Raw genomic sequence first — 17086 nt, forward strand, 5'->3', positions numbered from 1 at the left:
TCTGTTGCTGCCAGAGAAGAGGATACAGTTGTTATAAAACAAAGCAAAACAAAACCTCCAAATCCCCACAGTGGTAGATTGGCAGGCCATGAATCTTGAATTCTTAGAACTAGTAATCCAATCTGAGTGATCAGAGTTGAATTTATTGCTTTGGTCTAGAAACTACTCACTAATCGGATTCATCATTTTATTTTATTTTAGACCCAGCTACGAATTGATTCCTTTTTTAGATTAGCTCAACAGGAAAAACAAGATGCCAAGCACATAAAAAGCCAGAGGCTGAACAGAGCTGTGACATGCATGCTGAGGAAAGGCAGAGAAGAGGCAGCTGGCGAGCTGGAGAAAGAGATTGGCACCCTGGATAAGGCAAAAGGAAACACCCCCAAAAGAAGCCTGACGAGCCCAAGAGAAACATCAGACCCCAAAAGAAGGAGGTCTTCAGGAAGTGGTGGGTTTCTGGGGGACCCCTACCTCTCAGAGTCCCCCGGGGATTCAGGTGAGGATGCAGAAAGTTCATCTGAGATGTGCTCCCAGCAAAGAAGAACAGCGGAGTCACCAAAAGCCCGCCACTCGGATTTGCCCAGCGTGAAGAGAGAGGCTCACGGAAGGGATGTGTCTGCTGTGTGTACCAGCAGCTCCAGTGAGGACGATGGGGACGAAGTCAAGGCAGTCCTGGTGACTGCTAGACCTGTATTTGGGAAGAAAAAAAGGAAGCTAAGGAGAAGGAAAGGAAAGTCTAATTTAAAAAAAGCCAGCAGTTTGGAAGGATGATGTTCGCAATGATTATGTGTTGAGAGCATGAAATTAAATCTATTTGTACAATCTCCATTTTGAACGTGTAGTTTTTATCTTATAGTTTGGTTTCTAAAGTTTATTTAAAACATCAAAGAACAGAAAAACCTTACATGAAAATGTCTGTGTGAGTGTCTACATTATTATCCACAAACAACATGGAAACATGGTATGTTTTGGTCAATCTGTGGCGTACAGTTATAGTGGTAGCCAGACTGGTTCATCTGGTTCACCGCTACAGGGATAGACACGTTACTGTACCTGTGACTAGACCTTACTTCTTTCAATGGAGACCCATCTCTTAAATGTTTCACAACTTCCTCAAACAGCTGTGGGCCAAATGTTCAAACACGAGCATCTGTGTGTGTGTGTGTGTGTGTGTGTGTGTGTGTGTGTGTACCGTGTGTGTGTGCGCGTACCGTGTGTGTGTGTGTGTGTGTGTATACCGTGTGTGTGTGCCTGTGCGCGTGTTTAACACGTGCTTTCCTAATAGAGACAGATTCCTTACAGAAAGGCAGCGCTGAAGGTATCCGTCTCCATGTACTCTTCAGTGTAATGAATGATTATTGTCATGTTGGTTAATATAATTGATTGTGAAGTTTTGGATCTTGTAAATCTTAGCACCGGGGACCTCATGATCTTTCAAATAACTCTCTGAAAGAGGCAAATAATTCTTATTTATTAGCTCATTATTCATGCTTGTTTTAAACAGAGTCAAAAAGGGAATGTGTCCTCGGACCAAAGTCACCTGCTTTTGCATAGCAGTGTGAATTCCTCAGGGTTTTGGAATTCCAGGAATGTTTTACCTGTAATATTTATTGCCCAAATACATCTTATGTGCTTTTTATGTTCCTGTTTTATATGAGATAAAGCTGAGAAATATAAGAATTAAATGTCCCCAAGTCATAAGTGATTATTGACATGAATAATGAAAACTGGGCTTTGGGATGCCTAGACCTATCCTGTATATGAAATGACCTGAGTTCAGCTCTGTGTACATCACGGTCTAAAAGTATGTCTTAGAAGTTGTACTCACATTTCTGGGTGTGCAGTCTTGCTTGGCTTTGATTCCTCCTGCAACACGAAAGTGAAAGGAAATTTATATGAGCCCTGAAGTACACACCTCTGTGCTGGCGTAGAGATGCTCAGAGAACCATATCCCAGCCTGCTTATTCAGCCTCGGTGAGAAGGAAGCCTGGTCTTCTGATTCTTGGGTACAGAACAATGCTACACCCATGCTGATGTAGTTGTTGGGTTCTAAAATCTGTGTTCACACCCAGAAAGGTGACTTAAAAACTGAACGGTCTCTATTTTATAGGATATCGCAGCCACAGAGTCTTAGAATAACTCTTGGCACCTGAATTGAAAGCTTAGTTTTTGCTCTTACTTGCGTAGCCTACATCCTCACTGAAGATGTGGTATGTATTCACGATCTCTTGCTGTATTCCCAGGTGTCCTTCTTCAGCCTTTGCTTTCTGGGCTTTGCAACGTCACTGTTGTGCAACCAGAGGCGCAGAAGCTGCAGCTGTTGGGCCCTAATCCCTTCAGCTCGATCTTGTTGCCAGGGTATACAGTAGCGAACTACGAGCTCTGGGGACAGCCTGGGACATTTTCAGAGGCTTCAGCAGCAAATCAGAAGTTGTGGATGGTTCTGTTTCACCTTCTGTAAACTCAGCTGACACTTAGGTATGTCCAGCCTTAACATTGATTACGTACTCACTCTAGGCAGACAGGTATAATAAAGACTGTCTCCTTTAATGAGAGAAATGGAAAACTTGGTGGAGGTGGGAAGACTTGCTATTCTTTTAGCTGTGTGATCTTGATTTTATTGAACATTCGTGTTTATTGTCTATTAACAGGAGGGAAGTAATTTGGCTTCTAACTTGCAGGGGCATGCAACAAAGAAAAGGATGGTAACTGTGAAAAGTAGGAACTTTGGAAGAAGGATGGAAATATTGGGATTATTTGTCATGAGACATTAATTAAATTGAGAAGTAGACACAGCTAATTGTTTTCAGAGACTAACAGCTCATTTAAGCCTATTACAGTTACCTGCTCTAAGTGAATAGCATATCATGCTTGAGCTTGTTGTAAGCCTTTGCTGGGGTGATGTGGACTCATAAACACCACCTGGTGGTTCACACTAGCCTCATACTCACTGAGATCCACCTGCCTCTGCCTCCTGAGTGCTGGAATTAAAGGTGTGCACCACCACCACCAGCCTCTCAAACAGGTTTTAGTTTTTGACCATGAAGCCTTTACTCTGATTCTGATGGGTACTATGTAGTATCTATGACCTTTCTTAAGTCATGCTTTAATATGATATTTTACTAAAAATCATGCTTTAATATATGATATTTTACTATAATTCATGACCTCCTTAAGACATGCTTTAATAATGAAATTTTACTATTATAATTCATAACTTTCCTTAAATCATGCTTTAATATATGATATTTTACTATAATATTTTCAGCTACATCAGAAGCTAAACTGTGCGATAGGTACACTTACTTCACATTTTGAATCCATTTTGAAATGATCATGAATTTGATATTTTAGTGAATTATGTGTTTATTGTTCAACAAATGATCAAGAAAACATCAACATATCACTATTCACTAATTTAGCAGCTGATGGATCCAGAAACTGAAAAAGGTAAATATTTTGTTTCTTCTTTTAATTAGACTATTCTGTGTAGAAAAACCATTAATAGAATCTAAAAACTTATTTTTTCAGTCTTCATTAATACCTTAATGGGAAGTAGGGCTTATTAATTACATATTGTATCTTGGCTTGTGCTTACTAACCTAAAGTACCTCCAATAATGTTCAATGAATACTGTTAAACAGTAGTGCTCCTGATATAGTAGGGATAATTTTGACTGATAATAATAATTTAATCTGTATAAGATAAAAATATTTTATAGTTTTTCTTTGATCTGTAAAAAAATGACATTTAAAATAAGATGCTAGTCACCAAACACGTTGCTGTGGTTATTTTTAAAAAGTTTGAGGGAGAGCAAAATAGTTCTATATAAAAAGTAAAATTTTAGTGATGTTTGCATGAAAGTTGAGTTTAAGGCTACAAAGTATCTCCAACATGTATTTATCATCTTTTTGACTATTGATTGTAGGCAAAAGTACATAATGTAATTTGGCTTCTAGATGTAAGAATTTAAATTTGAATATTTGAAACTGGTCTACCATTTTTACAGTCTTGCATATGATGTATGACTTTGTTTAGGTTCCTAAATAGAATGATCTTTCATTGGGATAAAAGTTCTACTTCTTATATAGACTAGAAAAATTGCCATGTTTTTGTAAAGTAGTTTTAACCCAGATCAAATTGTCTTCCAATTTCTTTCTGTCCTTCTTATCTATATACACTGTAGGTGTTTTCAAACAACCATAGACCTGCTTCTTTCTTTGAGACACGCCAGGTTTAACAGTTGGCTCCTACAGAGGTGAGCATATCTGCAGGCAGACAGAGTTGGGTGCAAGTAGAGCTGGCAGCCTCCCTAGCTTAAATGCCAACACTTTGTAAACCTAAAGGTGCAAGTTGTAATCTCATAGAGAATCCACCCCTTCGTATAATTTGAATGCAGAGGTAATTTCTCTGTTTTAGGAATAGAATTTTGTCATTTTCATAGCCATTAGTAACAATTCTTGGTTTCAAAACTGCACATGATGGTTTGGCAAATTACAACTGAGGTGGAAGTAGTTCAAGATGAGTTTGAGGCAGGGTGCTAAAATATTTTACAATAGGAGAAGACATATCCCCTATTCATCTACGTAGCTAAACAAAAATGCAAACGTCTGTTTGGATTTAGAATGCTAAGGAGAAGTGTGTGCTGTTGTAGCCAAGAAGAAGACATTTTGTTGGCAAGGTTTCCACCAAGTAGAAGAACATTGGGTTCTCAAGTACTGAAGGATGTTTATCTGTCCTGTCCTTTTTATACTTAGTACCGCGGGCTTGGAAAAGATGGACTAAGACCATAGTTAAATCCTCATATTTCAGTACTTCCAGGAAGATCTGAGAATAATAAGATATCACTTATTTATACACAGATTGAAATTAGAACTAGTATGAGAGCTAAAAGTTCATTCCTGTGTATGTCTAGGGATACACTGTAATTAACTCTAAAGCTTCGTCTACCCTAATTATTCTAAATACATCATGTTGCCTGCCCCATGCCACAGTCCTCAGAGCTATTAGTAGATGCAGCAGAATTTTGTAAGATGGCAGCTCCTGAAAATCTTCAGTTGTGGAGCAGACTACACATCCCCCACAGCGAATGTCTCATGATCCCAGTGCACAGTGATTCCCAAACCTGTTGATTTGGATTTATTGGAGATAAATGGTTGGAGTGGGAGATGAAGGAAGAACAGAAATAGGGAAAGCTTTCTGAGAGTAGAGGGAGATGGAGAGAGGGCAGGAAGATCTGTCAACTGTGTCAACTACAATATAGATCAAAGAAAGTCTCAAGTGGGCTGTTCCAGGATTCCTCGAGCAAAGTTGACTGTTAGAGATGGCAGTAAGAGTCGGGATGAAGGCAGCAGTCATAGTGGAGAACCCAACTAGGAAGCCTGCACTTTTGAAGTGGTGTATGTCACCCCTTGGGAACAGTAATTGGCGTTGAATAAAGACATCCAAAACCAAGTTTTGGAGACATCTGAGGTAGATTATATTGGTAAATTTAAGTGCTTTTTATTTGACACAAGGGTATTGGGGAATATTAGTTAAAGATGTGTTATATTGGTTTATGCTGTCGAATATTTGTTTAATGATGCAAAGATATATTGCATTTGTTTAACCCTGAAGCTGCGCTACTTTGCCTGTCTAAAACACCTGATTTGTCTAATAAAGAGCTTAATGACCAATAGCAAGGCAGGAGAAAGTATAGGTGGGGCTTGCTTGCAAATAGAATAAATAGAAGGAGAAAAAGAAGAGGGAGAGGAGAAAGGAGGAGAGGAGGACTCCAGGGGCAAGCCATCCAGCTACACAGCAAGTCATGGAGTAAGAAGAAAAAAGGAAAAGCCCAGAGGCAAAATGTAGACAGGACAATTTAAGTTTAAGAAAAACTGGCTACAAGTAAGCCAAGCTAAGGCCGGGCATTTGTAACAGAGAAATAAACATCCATGTAATTATTTGGGAGCTTGGTGGTGGGTCCCCAAAGAGCACAGTGTAAGAGTAATGAAAACAACACACAGGAAATTAGTTTATTTAGCATATGTTTATTTGGGTGGTTATTTTTAACCTTCAGTATGTGTTAATGGGTGATTCTCATATTATAATTCTATGTCTCCAGCTAGTGTAGCAAATATATTGCCCTAGACTGCAGCGCTGCACCCAAGCCTCATCTCAACCTTAGTCCTCGGGCCAATCTTGTGCAAGGATTCTCTGATTGCAAATGTCACTTCCTTTAGGTTGCTTCTCTTGATTCAGCCAACCCACCGGGGTACATCAGTACACTTCAGAGATGCCTCTTTTGTAATAATTATCAAATTTCATTGGTGTATATTTAATGCCTTTCCCTTTTTGATCCAAGCATCAATTTCTCAGTGCAATTTCCACTCTTTTTGTTTTTCACTTGTACTTTGACCAATCTCAATAAGAAAAGATTTTTTTCTCCTGTAAAAATACAAAATATAGTATCGTTTGGACTATTGGATTGAAACTAAGCAGACCAACAGACTGGATGGGAATATTTGTGGAGTCTTCTCAGAAGTCAGTTTCAGAAAAACAACAATAACAACAAAAATAACCTCTAAGATTTTGAGCTGTCAAAGCAGCAGAATTATATCTTTTATGCTAGTGTGTGACAATTTACTAATCCCAAAATACCTTTAACACATGGCATTCTCCTTTGAATAGAAGATTCAGTTGAATGACATTTTTCCTTCACTTAGTGAGGTGGTTTGTACATGACAGCCCTCAAATGGAAGCATTAATTCACTTGTCATAGCTATTAAAGTCAGTTTCTCTCTCTCTTTCTTTTTTTCTGTTTCTGTTCTCTGCCCCTGATGTGATATGTTCTTCTGTATATGTGTTGCTTTTATTTGTTAATGAATAAAGCTACTTTGGCCTATGGCAGGGCATAAGACAGCCAGGTTGGAAGGGATATATATTTAGAGAGAGTAGGTGGAGTCAAAGAGCCGCCGTGTAGCTGCCAAAGGACACAGATGCCCTGGAACCTTACTCATAGGCCACAGACTTGTGACAATACAAAATGATAGAAATGGGTTAATTTAAGATATAAGAGTTGGTCAGGAATGCACCTAAGCTGTTGGCCAAGCAGTGTTGTAATTAATATAGTTTCTTTGTGATTATTCGGGTCTGAGCAGTTGGGGAATGAACGAACAGTCTTTGTTTATGTGACCCTTTCTTCTGAAGGCTTCAGTCTAGCAACAGAGATGATTCACTGTTGAAATCTTCTCAAGAAAAGCCCCATTGGAATGTGGCAAAACTTGGCTTTCACTTCACACTTGAAATCCCTTTTGTTCTCAGGAGAACAAGAGCACCTGGTAGATTTTAATCCCTGTCAGCAAATATTAATAGCTGCAAAGTGGCACCGACGACTATTCTGTATGAAAGAGCTTCAAAATAGATAATCGCAGGATAACAAAGTAATTGCAAAACACTTCCTTCCTTAATTTTTAAATGACTTTGCTACTCCAGTTAGCCAGTGTGCCCTGGGGTGGCTGTTCCTGATTCTTGAGCACTGAGGTTGCAGGTGGACCACCATGCCTGAGCTTCCATGGCAATTTCTCCACTCTTGTTTCTCCCCTGCCTGTATTTTAATTTGCCTTGTATGATGGATAGAACTGTGCTCTTTTAGAGTCTTTAAGAAATCAGTAGTTATTATAGTTGTTTATTATAAACTCTCTTTGAAATCTTTATAATAGAAGATTCATGTGTGTTGTTGAAATTTCACTTCCCTATGGAAGTAAAGTTGCCACTTTCAAAAAGAAATGATCTTCTCTCTTTATTCAGAAAGACAAGGTGAAAAGTCAGAGACACATTTGCTATCACCCGCTTGTTAGACCTCCTCACTAAATATGGGCAACTAACCTTTAAAATAATGATAACATGAAAAGTCAGATACAGTAGACTCTATCAGCAAATATTTACCAGTAAAGCTTTGATATCAAAGACTGGAGATCTTAGAGAATCTCATAGGACTTGGTGTGCTCTAACATTTATTGATCCTTGGTGCCACAGGCGACTTGTCAAAGAAGTGTTACCTTTATGAGCAGTAAGGAGGCCCAAGAGGAGAGAGTCAGCTAAAAGTTCATGCAAGCAATTAATGTCTCTGCTTTTCCCTAAAGGATTTCTACAGTAAATGTTGACACTATTACTCCATCAGTCTCAGCAAACCAAGTGCATGTAGATGGAAGTTAAATTCAAATGAAACAGGGGGCTGGAGAGATGGCTCAGCGGTTAAGAGCACTGGCTGCTCTTCCAGAGGTCCTGAGTTCAATTCCCAGCAACCACATGGTGGCTCACAACCATCTGTGATGAGATCTGGCGCCCTCTTCTGGCATGCGGGCATACATGAAGGCAGAATGTTGTATGCATAATAAATAAATCTTTAAAAAAAAATTCAAATGAAACAAATTACCAGCATTATTTGTTTCCTGAATGTAAATACTTATGGCTGCTTAAGGACAGTTTCAGATCAATGTTTGGAAGGGCATCGCTCTTGCTGAAGAATACTCATTGTTCATCTTTCTGCTTTTTCTGCATCTCTGAGGGCCAGTGTTAATGGGAGGAGGAGAGTAGAGTGGTTGATGCTATGAGCCTATGGCTAGTACCAACATAACAACATAAAAACACATGACTATAAAATATTGTTAAATTAATTAAAGATCATTTTCAATACTTCAAAAAAAAACACATGACTATAAACAGTACAGGAGTATATTGTTGAGTAGAATTAAGTATCTTTGATTTTCTGAATAACCAGAGATCATAAAGTATAGGTATACTTTACCAAAGTATAATATATAATATATATACATATATATATATATAATGTATAAAGTATACATTACCAGAACACTTGGAGTTGTACTGTGAAATTGCAATAGACTCAAGATCGTATATTTTCACCAATGTTTATTTTAATCCAGTTTATCGTGTGTTTTTGAAAACTCTTATCAATTATTTTGTGCTTTATTTAGTGTTTCAGAAATAGATGGTGGTGGTATCAACTTCAGTAAACATCAAAGAGATGGTGAGAGCCTGGCATATGAGGAGTTATGTTAAATTATGAAATATTTTTGTTCTTCTATTTCTTAAGTTGAGAAGTTAACTTAAGGAGTGTTAAGGGTATGCCACAGTCTAAGTGTGAAATGTGTAAAGGTCAGAGGACAACACGGAGTCAGCTCTTTCCTTCTACCTTATGGGTTCTAGAGACTGAGTTTGGGTCCTCAATTTGGCAGCAAGTTCCTTTACATACTGAGCCTTCTTGTCCCCATGGAGTATTTTTAAATAGTTTGCTAGTTTATTGCATCTAAAGTCAGTGAATATTCAACAATACCTTGAACTGAGAAGAGCTGTATTTCCATCAGAGTTTTCTTTTTGTAGGACTTAAAAATACTTTATTATTTTCAGTAAGCATGCAAAATAGTGGGTTCCTTTATGATGTCCTCATGCCTGCACAGTGTTCTACTCATCCCCACCCACACCACCTTTCCTTGGCTCCCTGCTCTGCACTTCTTTCCTTTCATATCCCCAAGCAGTCCCCCATCTATACTTTAAAATCTAGGCTCCACATATAAAATATAACAAAGTATTTGCTTTCCATTCTTCTTTTCCTCTTCCATTAGTCCGTCCTCCTTATATATAGTCCCCCTTATACATTTATATTGAAAAATCTTGGAAAATCTTGATTACATCTTAAATCTAGATTCTCGTGTGAGGAAAAGCATACGATATTTACCTTTTGGGTCTGGCTTGTTTCACTTAGCGAGATTAAAAACACTGCCCCTTTTTTTGGTTTTGTTTTGTTCTTTTCTTTCAGAGATCAGAGAAGGTGACGATGACAGGCAGGTGGTTGCAGAGATCATGGCAAGGAGTTTTATTCCAACTCAGATAACGACTGTTTCTTGGGAAGGCTTTCACTTCGCTGGTCATGAGATTCGGATTACGGAAGCCAAAGATTGTTATGGTGCTGTTGTCTGGCCCTCGGTATCATTTCTTAAGAGTTTGCTGCACCCCAGTTGCTTTCCGGGTTTTATTCATTATTTTATTTTACTTGTTAGAAAGAAACAGGCTGCAAGATTCTATTTTGTGATCTCACACAACACCAACATTTAGACATCACGTAATGGGAAATTGCTTCCACTGTTAAATTTGTTTCTGACTTTCTTGACATTTGTAGGCTCAGTAAAGATGTGGATGCCGTTAGCTTTTATGCTATGAGAGATGAAAAGAGTAAATGCTTTCATTTCTTGTTTATTGCCTCTGTTTTGAGTAAAGGCAGATTAAAGGATGTCTATTTGAGACTCACAACGAGGACACTCTCATAGGCCCCCTCTCCTTTACCAGTTATCTCATGAAGGGCAGCCGACCACTACTACTCCCCTCCCCACCTTCACACATTAATTGGAATCATCTGGTGTTGTTAGAACTTAGAAGACAGTTGGGCGATAGTGGTGCAAGCCTTTAATCCCAGCACTTAGGAGGCAGAGGCAGGTGGATCTCTGTGAGTTTGAGGCCAGCCTGATCTACAGAGTGAGTTCCAGGACAGCTGGGGCTGGTACACAGAGAAACCCTGTCTAGAAAAAAGAAAAAGAAGTTCGAAGAAGGTCAAATTTAAACAACCACACTCTGTTTTTACTCATTTCCGTTTTGATTTTCAACAAGGACTTTTTCTAGCTGGCCAAAATGATGGTCTTATCAGAGGATGAAAATTTTCTGGAATGGTGTATGTTAGCATCCACAAATTTACTCATACCCAGATGTACACATTAGCAGATCATAATATCTGGCATATTGACCTAATAGAGTTTAATTTTACTAAAACTACTTCAAACATCCTTTCCTCTCAATTTCCATAGGCCCTTGTTCTCTGCTATTTCCTGGAAACACATGCCAAGCAATATAACATGGTTGATAAAAATGTGATTGAAATTGGAGCTGGGACAGGGCTTGTCTCCATTGTGGCAAGTTTACTTGGTAAGTAGATATTTCTTTATTGACTGGAGTTGGTCAGGAAACTAATGATCAAATACTAGTTATTTTTGCTTTCCAGTGTATTATGATCTGGGCTTATGTGAAACTCCTTAATTATATTTTTAAAAGATTCATTTATTTATTTTATGGATATGTGTGCTCTATCTTCATTATGACTTTATGCCAGAAGAGGGCATCAGATACCACTATTCATGGTTGTGAACCTCCATATGGTTGTTGGGAATTAAACTCAGATCCTCTGGAGGAGTAGCCAGTTCTCTTAACTTCTGAGCCATTTCTTTAGCCCCTCCTTAATTGTTTGAAACAGACTTCAGCAAGAAAATCTGCCACTTTACCATCCTTTTGCTGGTTTCTTTCCAGAATTTTCCTTGTAAGTAGTTTTAAATCTTCATGTGGAAGGAGCGCTTACAAGCCTAGGTAGGAGGTGAAATTAGTCGTCCTGCTAGATTCCTTTCAGGGATTTGGGAGCCCTATTCTTTTATGAACATGCACTTGTTAAAATAGGGACGTAGTATTAGAAATCACATGAAACTCACACCTCAGCTTTGATTTTTAGGGGTTTGTCCTTAGATTTTTTTTTTTTATTTCCATTCTCATTTGGTCCTACATAAAAGGCTCAGAGTTTTTCTTTTTGACCCTTAATGATTATGTTTATTAGAGGGTTGGAGAAAAATGAAAATTCAAATCAACTTTTTTTTTAGGGTTGGAAGAATCAGGTCATTACTTAATACCATGATGCAGGCCCCTCCCTTCTGGTGTCTTACACATTTTTCTGTTTTCTGCACAGGATAAATCCTGTGCTTCAGCCAACTCTTGATAGAAGGATGGCTAATAGAATGTTGTTAGAGGGAGGGCTGCTTGTTGGTTCCCGACTGCTTAGCCCCAAAGTAATCACACAGAAACTGTATTAATTAAATCACTGCTTGACCCATTAGCTCTAGCTTCTTATTGGCTAAGTCTTACATATTAACTTAACCCATTTCTATTGATCTGTGTATCCTCACATGGCTGTGGCTTACTGGTTAAAGTTCTGGCATTTGCCTCCAGAGGGGTTACATGGCTTCTCTCTGACTCCGCCTCTTCTCCCAGCATTCAATTTAGTTTTTTCACCTAGCTAAGTTCTGCCCTGATAAAGGTCCAAAGGAGTTTCTTTATTAATTAACCAATGGTGTTGACAGCATACAGAGGAGAATTCCACATCAGTGGAATACTATTGTATCTAGAGACAAAGGATATTGGAATATTCCACTTTGTTCATGTACACCTCTCTTCATGCATTGACTTCTATATATAGAACTATATAACTATAGTTCTTTATATACCACCCAGTATCATATTTCAATGATGTTTATTAGTGGGTGATCTGCCTGTAAATCCTGGGTCATTTCTCCACCTAGATTTGCTTATCCAGATTATATTGGTGAAATCTAGGAGCTTCTTTGTGATTCTTGCACTAGTTAGGTTTCTGTTACAATGATAAACACCAGGGCCAGAAACAATGTGGGGAGGAAAGGGTTTATTTCATCTACGACTCTCAGGTCACATTTTATCACTAAGGGAAGTAAAGGCAGGAACTCCAGGCAGGAAACTGGATCAGGATATGATACAGAGACCATGGAGGAGTGCTGCTTTATTGGCTTGGTTATCATGGCTTGCTCAACCTGCTTTCTTATACAACTAAGTGCCACTTGCTCAATCTGCAGGGAGCTGGACCCTCCTACATCAATCATTAATCAAAAAAATGTCCCCACAGACTTGGCAGGGTAGTTTGATGGAACCATCTGTGTCAAGCTGATAGAAAACTAGCCAACATGGTTTTAAGTTTGTTGCTAATCTATGTTATTCACCAATTTAATTTATTATTATTAATAATAATTTTATTCCATTAAACATGCAAAGGTTTGGGGCTCTCTTTAGAATGTACTTCTTTAGCCTTTATTGTTGACCTTGGATCATTGCAATGAAGCGCTCTTTTCTTGTTGTTATTCTTCTCCTAAATGGAGAACAACAATGATGAGCTAAACAAAAAACACAGGGGGTCAGCAAGATACAGAAACACCACAAGATTCTGTTTTGCTCTTTTTTAAAAAGAGGGGCAGAAAAGTATATTAGTGTATATTCTGAAAAGCACTTATGTGCTGCCCACTCTTTTCTTTGAGTCTGGCAGTTGTGAAGAATCTCGGTGCATGCTGGTTGAAAGCTGACTGGTCTTATTCCACTTTTCCTACCTTCCCTTCTTCATAGGCGCTCGCGTGACTGCTACAGACTTACCTGAATTACTTGGAAACCTGCAATATAATATTTCCAGAAACACCAAAATGAAATGCAAGCATTTGCCCCAGGTTAAAGAGCTGTCCTGGGGAGTGGCATTAGACAGGGACTTCCCCAGGTCTGCCACTAACTTTGACTACATCCTGGCAGCCGATGTCGTCTACGCCCATCCTTTCCTGGAGGAGCTTCTCCTGACCTTTGATCATCTCTGCAGAGAAAGCACCATCATCCTCTGGGCCATGAGATTCAGGCTGGAGAAGGAAAATAGATTTGTAGATAGATTTAAGGAACTGTTCGACCTCGAGGAACTCTCTAGTTTCCCTAGCCTGAATATTAAGTTGTACAAAGCTATGAAGAAGAATCGGAGGAGTGCATAGTGCGTACAGTCTGTGAATTAGGGCATGGGTATGCCAAGGTAGTTTCTAGTAGATCCTTGCTTTAAAGAAAACACACACACCACTATAAGAATACAAGTTAAATCTAAACTTGCCTTATTATAGGCAAGGAATTTTACACACACACACACACACACACACACACACACACACACACACACATTAGGTGCATCTATAGGACCAAGACAACTTGTTCCCAAGTCTGTCTGCTCAACACTTTAATTATACGGTAACAAACTTTCAGTAAAAGTCTCATCATTGCAAAACAGCGATTTTCAATAATGATGTCTCTAACTGAATGTGATAACTTTATTTCTTTTTGAAAATGTATCTTAGATTGGCCTTGAAATTGCAGCCTCCTGAGAGCTAGCATTCCAGGTATGTACCCCCATATCCACCCATGACGTTAATCCTTTTAAATATAGGCGTAAATGATTATATTTTTAGACATTGAGAAACTGACATAGTGTGATGTGCGTGTAAATCTAAAAGAGCAGATATATATATATATATATATATATATATATATATATATATATATAATAAAAGAGCAGTCAGTGCTAGATGTCTGTGCTTCCCACCAGTGCCAGCTTAGAGGGGGACTGTCATGTCCCTTGGCAGTTTGGACCTCTGATGTAACTATTGAGTCAACCAAGCATGCGGAACATTTCCCTCTAACAGATAAAAAATATGACTGGAAAGAGCATAAGAATGCCTGAGATTATTGTTTGTTTTAGTAAGCTAAGTAAAATTCATTTTTTCACAGAAATGGAAATAATTATAAGAACTTTGGGTTGGAAGTACATCAAAAGATTTAGGCTCCTAATCTCAAATAAGTAGTCACGGTTTAAACAGATTTACATAGATGTTTGAAATCTTCTCAAGAGGTTTTCACGTGGGCCTTAGAGATTAGAATAAGGTTTAAAGTAAAGTCAGGCCGGGCGGTGGTGGCGCACGCCTTTAATCCCAGCACTCAAGAGGCAGAGGCAGGTGGACCTTTGTGAGTTCGAGGCCAGCCTGATCTACAAGAGCGAGTTTCAGGACAGGCTCCTGTCTACAGAGAAATCCCTTAAAGTCAGTGTGGAAAGAGTAAAGAATTAGGCCTTTTTTGCCATGTGGCTGTCTGGACTGTGTTGCTGGTAACACACTGCAGTTTCCTCAGCTAGACTGTCATGTGCTTCTCCAGAATCAGCGCTTTCTTCTTGGCTGGACACTGGCATGGTCAGACATCTCTATGATTATCTCCTGGGCCTGCACTGTAAGTTAGGATGCAAGTACATGGGTGCATAGTTTTCTTAGGACCACATCTCAACAGTCTTCCGTTTGTCCTTCCCATATTTGTTTAGTGTTCAGCCTACAATGGGCAGTGATATCATTATTCTTACTTCACAGATAAGAACAGAGACCCAGGTTACACAGCTGTGGAGTAAAATAATAGAAACAGTCAAACCCAGGTCTGTCTGAGCACAGACTCTGCGTTGATAATTCCATCACTGTCTTTATGCTTTGAAAAAAGTAACTGTCAAACAACCAAGGTCAGTTCTTCAAAAGGAATTGATACTCAAAGAATAGCAAATATATTTTAAAATGAAACCTAACACTGTCTCTAGACTTTCTACCCACGGAAGGAGACGTCACAGAAGGCTGTGGCAGAAGGTACATATATACAGCTGTACACTCCAGGAAGGGTACCTGAGGTAGGAGGAACAGTCACGTAGGCCCTCCAGGCAGAGGCCTGCCTATCTACTTGAAGAACCATCAAAGTGGTGTGGTAGAGGGGCAGACAGAGAGACTGGTGAGGTCTGAAGTTGGAGACAAGGCAGGAAGTAGGTTATGGAGGTCCTGTGCAATGGGCTAGGATCTCCAGATACAGGCTCTGAGAGAGAACGTGATGGGTAGTTATTAGTTAGGCTGGGCAGCCATTGGTTATAGTCTATATGGTCAGTGGTTAAGCTGTATGGTTGTGATGGAGAATTGACCCACTCAGTGCTAGACTTGGAGTGGCCTGTGTCAGGGTATTTCTCATGAGAGTAAGGCACTTGGGTCTTTATACATCCCTGCATCCATCCTGGGAAGACTGTTTTAAGGATAGTGATGGTTGTGATCTATCTACCTGCGGGATTTATAGCTGCCTGGTGATAAAGTCATTCTGAACTTATTTGATGTCAGGAGCAGTTTCCTCCTAAAATTATTACAGGAACCATCACCCTGGGGAGCCTGCAGAGAACGCCACCTCCCAATTGTATTGACAATCATTCTATTGACAAAGCCTACCCCACACGCAAATTAGCTGTTAATAGGGAGCTATCTGTTAGCAGAACCCGCCCCACATTCCAAACTATCTAGAAAACTAGGTGTGTCAACCTGTGAACTCCTGGCCTACGTGACCTGACCGAACGTGAACCACGTGACCAACATGAAAGACGACGTGGATAGAGCCCAGGCTCCTGCCCCCTCCCCTCCAAACTCCTTATCCTATATAAACTGTAACCTGTCTCTAATAAACTGAGGCTTTGACAAGAACCCCCGCTTAGCCTCCTTCTTCTCTCTTAGCCCATTATCTTCCAGATAGTGCCTCTCCAGGACCCTGGAATAACTGAACTGCCAGGTGGGTTCCAGACCCTAGACTAAGTAACCCACCCAAAGGCAATTTACAATCTGAGCAGTTTGTTACTGTGTTTGCCACATCATCTCAGGCTCCTCAGAGAATTCTGTTCTGTTTTTTTTTTTTTTTTTTCTGCTGAAATAGAGAGCCCTTGGATTATACTAAGTAAAGGAGTAGAATGTTATGGCCTGTATTCTTGTCCTGCTGTTCTGAGAATAGGATCTCAAAGTCAAGAGACCAGCTGGGAGCTGTGGCAGCCATCCAGGCAGAGGACGGCAAGAAATGTACCTGGGCGGGGGCGGGGGAGATCAGCTGTTCTAGCGGTACTCTGAAGCCAGAGGCAGCAGAATGTTCTACCAGGTGGGATGTGGAATGTAAGCAAGAAAGCCAGGGCTGACTCTGAAATACCCCTGTGAGGTGTGGGATATGGACGTAGTTTTCGGTTCAGAGAAGGCTTATGACGCTCCTTCGCAGAGCAAGGGGGGATAAAGGGTTGAGCCCTGGGGTTCACCCACATTAGGGGGCAGACAGAGACATTTTCAGAATGTTTTGGAGCCTATGCCCCCTTCCTCAGGTGTAGCCGTATAAGTGGACCCTGAAAAATATGAGTTTAATGGCACAGTCTTCTATTAGAAGATATGGACCTGCTAATCTCTAAAAGTTGTCTCAGAGCAAAGTAAAGGTGTGACTATCACAGGTCTGGCAGCAAAACTCTTGCTGTGGTAAGTTGGGGGAAAAATAACCCACCTTCACTCTTGTTAACAAAAGTGTCTGAATATCGTTGGGAAGTAATTTTGAAATAGGGAAGATAAAGTATCCT

General features: G+C 39.7%; 2 protein-coding genes across 3 annotated transcripts in view; both read left to right on the plus strand.

Annotated features, from left to right (window-relative positions):
- The window catches only part of LOC121458745 (DNA repair protein complementing XP-G cells homolog), a 28010-nt gene extending 27186 nt beyond the window's left edge, over window positions 1–824 (plus strand). The window contains exon 15 of one of the 2 annotated variants that reach the window (XM_041668064.1): window positions 231–503. In XM_041668064.1, the coding sequence (XP_041523998.1) occupies window positions 231–365 (135 nt within the window). In that variant the 3' untranslated portion in view covers window positions 366–503. Of the gene's footprint in view, window positions 1–201 lie in introns of both variants that reach the window. The other variant, XM_041668063.1, reaches the window with a different exon arrangement.
- Window positions 825–3407: 2583 nt separating this feature from the next.
- Window positions 3408–13643, plus strand: LOC121458713 (protein-lysine methyltransferase METTL21E). The gene is made up of 4 exons (XM_041668020.1): window positions 3408–3450; window positions 9821–9987; window positions 10860–10977; window positions 13240–13643. Exons 1-4 carry the CDS (start codon window positions 3429–3431, stop codon window positions 13641–13643), a joined length of 711 nt encoding a protein of 236 aa, XP_041523954.1. The 5' UTR covers window positions 3408–3428.
- Window positions 13644–17086: the final 3443 nt, after the last annotated feature.

Source organism: Microtus oregoni, unplaced genomic scaffold (assembly GCF_018167655.1).
Source record: "Microtus oregoni isolate MIOR12 unplaced genomic scaffold, Mior012 000018F_ref0000195, whole genome shotgun sequence".
NCBI classification, from domain to species: Eukaryota; Metazoa; Chordata; class Mammalia; order Rodentia; family Cricetidae; genus Microtus; species Microtus oregoni.

Excerpts from the sequence above, each read along its gene's own strand:
- LOC121458713 (XM_041668020.1), top strand. The coding sequence starts at position 3,429 with ATGGATCCAGAAACTGAAAAAG. Across the intron at positions 9,988-10,859 it reads GTGCTGTTGTCTGGCCCTCG|GCCCTTGTTCTCTGCTATTT; the intron begins GTATCATTTCTT and ends CAATTTCCATAG. Across the intron at positions 10,978-13,239 it reads CATTGTGGCAAGTTTACTTG|GCGCTCGCGTGACTGCTACA; the intron begins GTAAGTAGATAT and ends CCTTCTTCATAG.